Source organism: Chrysemys picta, chromosome 2 (assembly GCF_011386835.1).
Source record: "Chrysemys picta bellii isolate R12L10 chromosome 2, ASM1138683v2, whole genome shotgun sequence".
Lineage (NCBI taxonomy): Eukaryota > Metazoa > Chordata > Testudines > Emydidae > Chrysemys > Chrysemys picta.
In genome coordinates, this window is record NC_088792.1 from 1,791,658 (window position 1) to 1,800,788 (window position 9,131).

At 46.7% G+C, this 9,131-nt stretch overlaps 1 protein-coding gene across 2 annotated transcripts in view; it reads left to right on the plus strand.

Moving 5' to 3' along the window:
* Window positions 1-8,724, plus strand: part of LOC122173213 (stonustoxin subunit alpha-like) — a 56,026-nt gene extending 47,302 nt beyond the window's left edge. For both annotated transcript variants that reach the window (XM_065586516.1, XM_065586515.1), the window contains exon 4: window positions 8,064-8,724. In XM_065586516.1, the coding sequence (XP_065442588.1) occupies window positions 8,064-8,593 (530 nt within the window). In that variant the 3' untranslated portion in view covers window positions 8,594-8,724. The remainder of the gene's footprint in view (window positions 1-8,063) is intronic.
* The last annotated feature ends 407 nt before the right edge of the window (window positions 8,725-9,131 follow it).

Consider the following 9,131-nt stretch of genomic DNA (forward strand, 5'->3'; position numbering starts at 1 on the left):
TGCTCCTGTAATCTCAATAAGGATTCTTTAAAATACAGCCAGCTCTCCTGGACTCCTTTCCCCCTCATGTTATTCTCCCAGGGGATCCTGTCCATCTGTTCCCTGAGGGAGTCAAAGTCTGCTTTTCTGAAGTCCAGGGTCCGTATTCTGCTGCTCTCCTTTCTTCCTTGTGTCAGGATCCTGAACTCGACCATCTCGTGGTCACTGCCTCCCAGGTTCCCATCCACTTTTGCTTCCCCTACTAATTCTTCCCTGTTTGTGAGAAGCAGGTCAAGAAGAGCTCTGCCTCTAGTTGGTTCCTCCAGCACTTGCACCAGGAAATTGTCCCCTACACTTTCCAAAAACTTCCTGGATTGTCTATGCACCGCTGTATTGCTCTCCCAGCAGATATCAGGGTGATTAAAGTCTCCCATGAGAACCAGGGCCTGCGATCTAGCAACTTCTGCTAGTTGCCAGAAGAAAGCCTCGTCCACCTCATCCCCCTGGTCTGGTGGTCTATAGCAGACTCCCACCACGACATCACCCTTGTTGCTCACACTTCTCAACTTTATCCAGAGACTCTCAGGTTTTTCTGCAGTTTCATACCGGAGCTCTGAGCAGTCATACTGCTCTCTTACAGACACCGCAACTCCCCCACCTTTTCTGCCCTGTCTGTCCTTCCTGAACAGTTTATATCCATCCATGACAGTACTCCAGTCATGTGAGTTATCCCACCAAGTCTCTGTTATTCCAATCGCATCATAATTCCTTGACTGTGCCAGGACTTCCAGTTCTCCCTGCTTGTTTCCCAGGCTTCTTGCATTTGTGTATAGGCACTTAAGATAACTCATCGATCGTCCTGCTTTCTTAGAATGAGACAGGAGTCCTCCCGTCTCATGCTCTCCTGCTTGTGCTTCCTCCTGGTATCCCATTTCCTCACTTACCTCAGGGCTTTGGTCTCCTTCCCCTGGTGAACCTAGTTTAAAGCCCTCCTCACTAGGTTAGCCATCCTGCTTGCAAAGATGCTCTTCCCTCTCTTCGTTAGGTGGAGCCCGTCTCTGCCTAGCACTCCTCCTTCTTGGAACACCATCCCATGGTCAAAAAATCCAAATCCTCCATGAATTTATCTAGTTCTTTTTTGAACCCTGTTATGGTCTTGGCCTTCACAACATCCTCCGGCAAGGAGTTTCACAGGTTGACTATGCGTTGTGTGAAGAAATACTTCCTTTCGTTTGTCTGCAACCTACTGCCTATTAATTTCATTGCGTGCCCCCTAGTTCTTGTGTTATGAGAAGTAGTAAATAACACTTCCTTATCTACTTTCTCTACACCAGTCATGATTTTATAGACCTCAATCATATCTCCCATTAGCCGTCTCTTTTCCAAGCTTAAAAGTCCCAGTCTTATTAATCTCTCCTCATACGGAAGCCGTTCCATACCCCTAATTATTTTTGTTGCCTTTTCTGAACCTTTTCCAATTCCAATATATCTTTTTGGAGATGGGGTGACCACATCTGCACACAGTATTCAAGATGTGGGCATACCATGGATTTATATAGAGGCAACATGATATTTTCTGTCCTATTATCTATCCCTTTCTTAATTCTTCCCAGCATTCTGTTCGCTTTTTTGACTGCCGCTGCACATTGAGTGGATGTTTTCAGAGAACTATCCACAATAGGGTGACCAGATGTCCTGATTTTATAGGGACAGTCCCGATTTTGGGTCTTTTTTCTTATATAGGCTCCTATTACCCCCCACCCCCCACCCTGTCCCGATTTTTCACATTTGCTGTCCAGTCACCCTAATCCACAATGACTCCAAGATCTCAACATTTTATATGTATAGTTGGGATTCTGTTCTCCAATGTGCATCACTTTGCATTTATCAACATTAAATTTCGTTGTCCAGTCACCCAGTTTTGTGAGATCCTTTGGTAGCTCTTCGCAGTCTGTCTGGGTCTTAGCTATCTTTAGTAATTTTTTATCATCTGCAAATTTTGCAACCTCATTGTTTACCTCTTTTCCCAGATCATTTATGAATATGTTGAATAGGACTGGTCCGAGAACAGACCCCTGGGGGACACCATTATTTACCTCTCTCCATTCTGAAAACTGACCATTTATACCTAGCCTTTGTTTCCTATCTTTTAACCAGTTACCAATCCATGAGAGAACCTTCCCTTTTATCCCGTGGCAGCTTACTTTGCATAAGAGCATTTGGTGAGGGATCTTGTCAAAGACTTTCTGAAAATCTAAGTACACTATATCCACTGGATCCCCTTGGTTCACATACTTGTTGACCCCCTCAAAGAATTCTAGTAGATTGGTGAGGCATGATTTCCCTTTACAAAAACTATGTTGACTCTTCCTCAACAAATTATGTTCATCTATATGTCTGACAATATTATTCTTTATTATAGTTTCAACCAGTTTGCCCAGTACTGAAGTCAGTCTTAGAGGTCTTTAATTGCCGGGATCACCTCTGGAGCCCTTTTTAAAAATTGGCGTCACATTAGCTATCCTCCAGTCATCTGGTTTAAATGACAGGTTACAGACTACAGTTAGTAGTTCTGCAATTTCACATTTGAGTTCCTTCAGAACTCTTAGGTGATACCATCTGGTCCTGGAGACTTATTGCTGTTTAATTTATCAATTTGTTCCAAAACCTCCTCTAATGATACCTCAATTTTGGACAGTTCCTCAGATCTGTCACCTAAAAAGAATGGCTCAGGTTTGGGAATCTCCCTCACATCCTCAGCCGTGAAAACCAATGCAAAGAATTAATTTAGTTTCTCTGCAATGACCATATCGTCCTTGAGTGCTCCTTTAGCATCTCAATCGTCCCGTAGCCCCTCTGGTAGTTTAGCAGGCTTCCTGCTTCTGAGGTACTTAAAAAAAAATTGTTATTACTTTTTGAGTCTTTGGCTAACTGTTCCTCAAATTCTTTTTTGGCTTTCCTAATTGTATTATTACATTTCATTTGCCAATGTTTATGCTCCTTTCTATTTTCCTCACTAGGATTTAACTTCCACTTTTTAAAGGATGCTTTTTGCCTCTCATTGCTTCTTCTACCTTGTTGTTTAGCCACGGTAGCTCTTTTTTTGTTCTGTTACTATGTTTTTTAATTTGGGGTATACATTTAAGTTGCACCTATATTATGATGTCAATAAAAAGTTTCCATGCAGCTTGCAGAGATTTCACTTTTGGCGCTGTACCCTTTAATTTCTGTTTCACTAACCTCCTCATTTTTGTGTAGTTCCCCTTTCTGAAATTAAATGCTATAGTGTTGGGCCGCTGTGGTGTTTTTCCTGCCACAGGGATATTAAATTTAATGATATTATGGTCACTATTACCTAGTGGTCCAGCTATATTCACCTCTTGGACCAGATCCTGTGCTCCACTTCGGACTAAATCAAAAATTGTCTCTCCTCTGGTGGGTTCCAGGACCAGCTACTCCAAGAACCAGTCATTTAAGGTGTCAAGAAACTTTATCTCTGCATCCCATCCTGAGGTGACATGTACCCAGTCAATATGGGGATAATTGAAATCCCCCATTATTATTGAGTTTTTTATTTTAATAGCCTCTCTAATCTTCCTGAGCATTTCAGAGTCACTATCATCATCCTAGTCAGGTGGTCGGTAATATATTCCCACCGCTGTATTCTTATTATTAGAGCATGGAATTACTATCCAGAGAGATTCTATGGTACAGTTTGATTCATTTACGATTTTTACTTCATTTGATTCTATGCTTTCTTTCACATATAGTGCCACTCCCCCACCAGCACGACCTGTTCTGTCCTACCGATATATTTTGTACCCTGGTATTACTGTGTCCCTTTGATTATCCTCATTCCACCAAGTTTCTGTGATGCCTATTGTATGAATATCCTCATTTAATAGGAGGCACTCTAGTTCACCCATCTTATTATTTAGACTTCTAGCATTGGTATATTAGCACTTTAAAAACTTGTCTCCTTTTAGCTGTCTGCCATTACATGATGTAATTGAATGGGACTCTTTTTTTATTTGATTGTTTCTGATCAGACCCTGCCTGTATTTTATCATTTTCCATCCTCTCGTCCTCACTAGGACATAGAGATTCTCTATTAAGGGATGTCTCTGTCCAAACCACGTGCTCCTCTGCACCTGTCAGCTTTCCTCCAGCCATTAGTTTAAAAACTGCTCGACCTTTTTAATGTTAAGTGCCAGCAGTCTGGTTCCATTTTGGTTTAGGTGGAGCCCATCTCTCCTGTATAGGATCCCCCCATCCCAAAAGTTTCCCCAGTTCCTAATAAATCTAAACCCCTCCTCCCTACACCATCATCTCATCTACACATCAAGACCCTGCAGTTCTGCCTGTCTAACTGGTCCTGCACGTGGAACTGGAAGCATTTCAGAGAATGCTACCATGGAGGTCCTGGACTTCAATCTCTTACCTAACAGCCTAAATTTGGCCTCCAGCACCTCTCTTCTATCCTTCTCTATGTCATTGGTACCTACATGTACCACAACCACCAGCTCCTCCCCAGCACTACACATAAGTCCATCTAGATGTCTCGAGAGACCCGCAACCTTCGCACCAAGCAGGCAAGTCACCATGCTGTTCGCCTGGACATCGCAAACCCAGCTATCTATGTTTCTAATGATCGAATTGCCCATTACTAATACCTGTCTCTTTCTAATGGCTGGAGTTCCCTCCCCCAGGGAGGTATCCTCAGTGTGAGAGGATACCACAACATCACCTGGAAGGAGGGTCCCAACCATGGGATTGTTTCCCTCTGCTCCAGTTAGATACTCTCCTTCCCTGGGACTTTCATCATCCTCACTTGCACAGTTTTCAGAGTAACAGCTCCTCTATTACCCCTGCATGGTCTGTCAGGGGCACCCATTTAAAGATTTCCAGATCCCAGCTGTCACCTCTCATAGGCAGAGACCCACGTCTCACTGCCTCCTGACTGGGTTTAGGGCTGCACAGCTCCCGGCCTCACACTGTGATGTCCCCAACAAGCCAGACTGCCTAAACAGGCCAGGGCCTGCGCTTTGCTTTATCTCTGAAGACAACGACTAGTGAATTGCCCACAGCTATACGTTTCCACACAGCTCCTTGTAAGCAAGCACATTTCTTCCTAAGGTAAAAGCATTACAGAGAAAACATTAAAACAATAAAAGAACCTTCACGTGTGCTCGAACGCTTACCAGAGATCTCCCCACTGCCAACCTAGGGCACTAGATCAGCTATTTCTTTATCCAACTTGGGCCTTTTATTGATCTTGGCTTTCTGCAACAGGTAATCAACAGAGAAAACCCTCTCCTCAGGGCATAGCTTCAAAAGGCTGGGTTTTTGCATTGACCAGAGATGGGGAATTTGCATTAAGCTCTCCCTTGGGAGTCCCCAGGAAATCCACTTAATATTAATTGTCCCAAAAGTCCATACTTGTCTGGCACATTTTCAATACAGCCTTTTGAACTGCCGGGTCTTACATCCATCACATCTCCTCACTAGAGAGGTTACATACAACCCTGGCCCACAGCAATACATACAGTTAATACAATAGGGTCCTTCAGTGATATTGCAGGAAATTGCCATGTCTGCAGAGACCTTTCCAGCTACAGTGGAAACTTTCCACCTCCAGGTTCTCTTGACAATCCAAGTTATCTTTGAGAACTCCTGGCGATCGGGGGAGGTCCCGGATGACTGGAAAAAGGCTAATGCAGTGCCCATCTTTAAAAAAGGGAAGGAGGAGGATCTGGGGAACTACAGGCCAGTCAGCCTCACCTCAGTCCCTGGAAAAATCATGGAGCAGGTCCTCAAGGAATCAATTCTGAAGCACTTAGAGGAGATGAAATGATCAGGAACAGTCAGCATGGATTCACCAAGGGGAAGTCGTGCCTGACTAACCTAATTGCCTTCTATGAGGAGATAACTGGGTCTGTGGATTAGGGGAAAGCAGTGAACGTGTCATTCCTTGACTTTAGCAAAGCTTTTGATACAGTCTCCCACAGTATTCTTGCCAGTAAGTTAAAGAAGTATGGGCTGGATGAATGGACTATAAGGTGGATAGAAAGCTGGCTAGATCGTCGGGCTCAACGGGTAGTGATCAATGGCTCCATGTCTAGTTGGCAGCCGCTATCAAGAGGAGTGCCCCAAGGGTCGGTCTTGGGGCCGGTTTTGTTCAATATCTTCATTAATGATTTGGAGGATGGCGTGGACTGCACTCTCAGCAAGTTTGCAGATGACACCAAATTGGGAGGAGTGGTAGATACGCTGGAGGGTAGGGAGAGGATACAGAGGGACCTAGACAAATTAGAGGATTGGGCCACAATAAATCTGATGAGGTTCAACAAGGACAAGTGCAGAGTCCTGCACTTAGGACGGAAGAATCCCATGCACTGCTACAGACTAGGGACCGAATGGCTAGGCAGCAGTTCTGCAGAAAAGGATCTAGGGGTTACAGTGGACAAGAAGCTGGATATGAGTCAACAGTGTGCCCTTGTTGCCGAGAAGGCTAATGGCATTTTGGGCTGTATAAGTAGGGGCATTGCCAGCAGATCGAGGGACGTGATCGTTCCCCTTTATTCGACATTGGTGAGGCCTCATCTGGAGTACTGTGTCCAGTTTTGGGCCCCACACTATAAGAAGGATGTGGAAAAATTGAAAAGGCCAGTGAAGGGCAACAAAAATTATTAGGGGGCTGGAGCACATGACTTATGAGGAGAGGCTGAGGGAACTGGGCTTATTTAGTCTGCAGAAGAGAAGAATGAGGGGGGATTTGATAGCTGCTTTCAACTACCTGAAAGAGGGGTCCAAAGAGGATGGATCTAGACTGTTCTCAGTGGTGGCAGATGACAGAACAAGGAGTAATGGTCTCAAGTTGCAGTGGGGGAGGTTTAGGTTGGATATTAGGAAAAACTTTTTCACTAGGAGGGTGGTGAAGCACTGGAATGGGTTACCTAGGGAGGTGGTGGAATCTCCTTCCTTAGAGGTTTTTAAGGTCAGGCTTGACAAAGCCCTGGCTGGGATGATTTAGTTGGGGGTTGGTCCTGCTTTGAGCAGGGGGTTGGACTAGATGACCTCCTGAGGTCCCTTCCAACCCTGTTACTCTATGCTTCTAAAACTCAAACTTGTGAAAACCAGGAAATACAGAGCTAAGGGACAAGCCCACACAACCTTAACTCTGCCCACTTTGAGCCATGCCCCAGTACACCCATAACACATACTCCGGCTCTGCCTTTGCGCTGTACTGAACAGGATTTCCCTACACCTGCCCTACACTCAATCTCAGCCCATGCCATAGAAAGAACATCACAGCGGCTAAATCTTACAACCCCTTTTACAGTCACCTCCCTCTAATGCACATGATGCCATCTGACACCCTGTGTTCCCTTACCCTGCATTAAACTCACCTTCCACACTCATCTCCCAGCTCCCCAGGGCAAGAGGAACCCTGGGCTTCACTGTGACACCAGCCTGCCCAGCGTAGCAGTGAAACAAGGCATCCTGGCTCTCCCAAGGTACCCAGGCACCTCTTTCCTCTGATCACCCACACAGGGGCCAGGGAGAGAGAGACACACACCCCAGAGGGTCACAACCCCCCAGTCACCTCCTATCACAATCACAGATCTTTCAAGCTGGTCCAGTTTATTCCTCCACCCTTCAGTACAGCAACACCTAGCACAGGGATTACAGCTGAAGTGCATGCAGATAATTCCCAGTGGCTATTGCCAGCTCCAGCAGGCCTAGTTAAGGTTGTGAGGGCGTTTACCTGAACTCGCTATCTCCCGGCATTCACAAGATTCAGTTTTGCTGAACTGACTTTCTTGAAGGGCACAAGGTATCACCAGGCATCTTAACGCTGGGTTAGTGACGTACTTTTGCCAGGTAATCTCTCTCTCTCTGTGTAGATAGTTAGCTATATAAAGAGCAGCACCCACTGGCACACGTATACGTTACACAGTATTGTTCCTAAGTAGGTGAGTGCAGGGGGGAAGATTCTGAGTCTCAGGTCTGGCCCAGCCGATCCTTTCGCTCTGTCATTGACCCGTGTCTGCCAATAACGCTCTGATTCTGTCTCTCCCCAGCGAATGTGACTCTGAATCCAGACACGGCACATCCTGAGCTCGTCCTGTCTGAAGATCGAAGAAGCGTGAGCCGGGGACATGAGAGCCAGATGTTGCCTTACAAACCGGAGAGATTTGATTATTTGCTCAGTGTGCTGGGCTCTGAGGGCTTCACCTCGGGGAAACATTCCTGGCAGGTGAAGGTGGAGGGAGGAGCAGACAGAGACTGGGCTGTGGGGGTAGCTAGACAGTCTGTGCAGAGGAAGGAAGAGGTTGGCTTTACCCCCGAGGACGGGGTCTGGGTGGTGCAGAAGTGGGGCAGTGCCCCAGACTACCGGGCTCACACCTCCCCTGTCACCCGCCTGTCCTTGAATAGAGAACCCAGCAGGATCCGGGTCTCTCTGGACTATGAAGGGGGGTTGGTGGCATTTAATTATGCTGATGATCTGGCCCCGATCTTCACTTTCCCACGGGCCTCTTTCAATGGGGAGAAAATCTTCCCTTTCTTCTGGGTCTGGGGTACAGGATTCCAGCTTAGCCTGCATCCCTGAGACTCAGGGTAGCCCGGGCCCCTGTCAGTACCAGAGAGAGCAGGGTATACCCATCTCACGGTCCTGCAGTGACTGCCCGGTCTGCTTGTTCTCATGTAGGATTATATCAGAGAACAGGGTCAGAGAAAGGCGTGGGGGGGTTGGGGGGGAGGAAAGAAAAAGTATGTCCGGGGCGTGGGGAAGGAGGGGATGGGAGATGGGAACTGGGGGCTGGGTGGGGGGAGGGATGGAGGATGGATAACAAAGCAAACAGCTAGAAGGGGGAGGGGCACAGACCTTGAGATGAGGGGTTAGTAATTCTCCTTGTGGAGTCAGTGGGGGCTTGTCTACACTTCAACAGCTGCGCTGGTGCAGCTGCGCTGCTGTAGCGCTTTAGAAGACGTTACTATGGGAGAGCGTCTCCCGTCAGCGTGGTGACTCCACTCCCCGAGAGGCAGGAGCTACATCGGCAGGAGACACTCTCCCGTCTACATGGGGGTCAGGTCGGTGTAACTGTGTCGCACGGGGGGGGGGGGGGTTTCACACGTAGTTATACCGA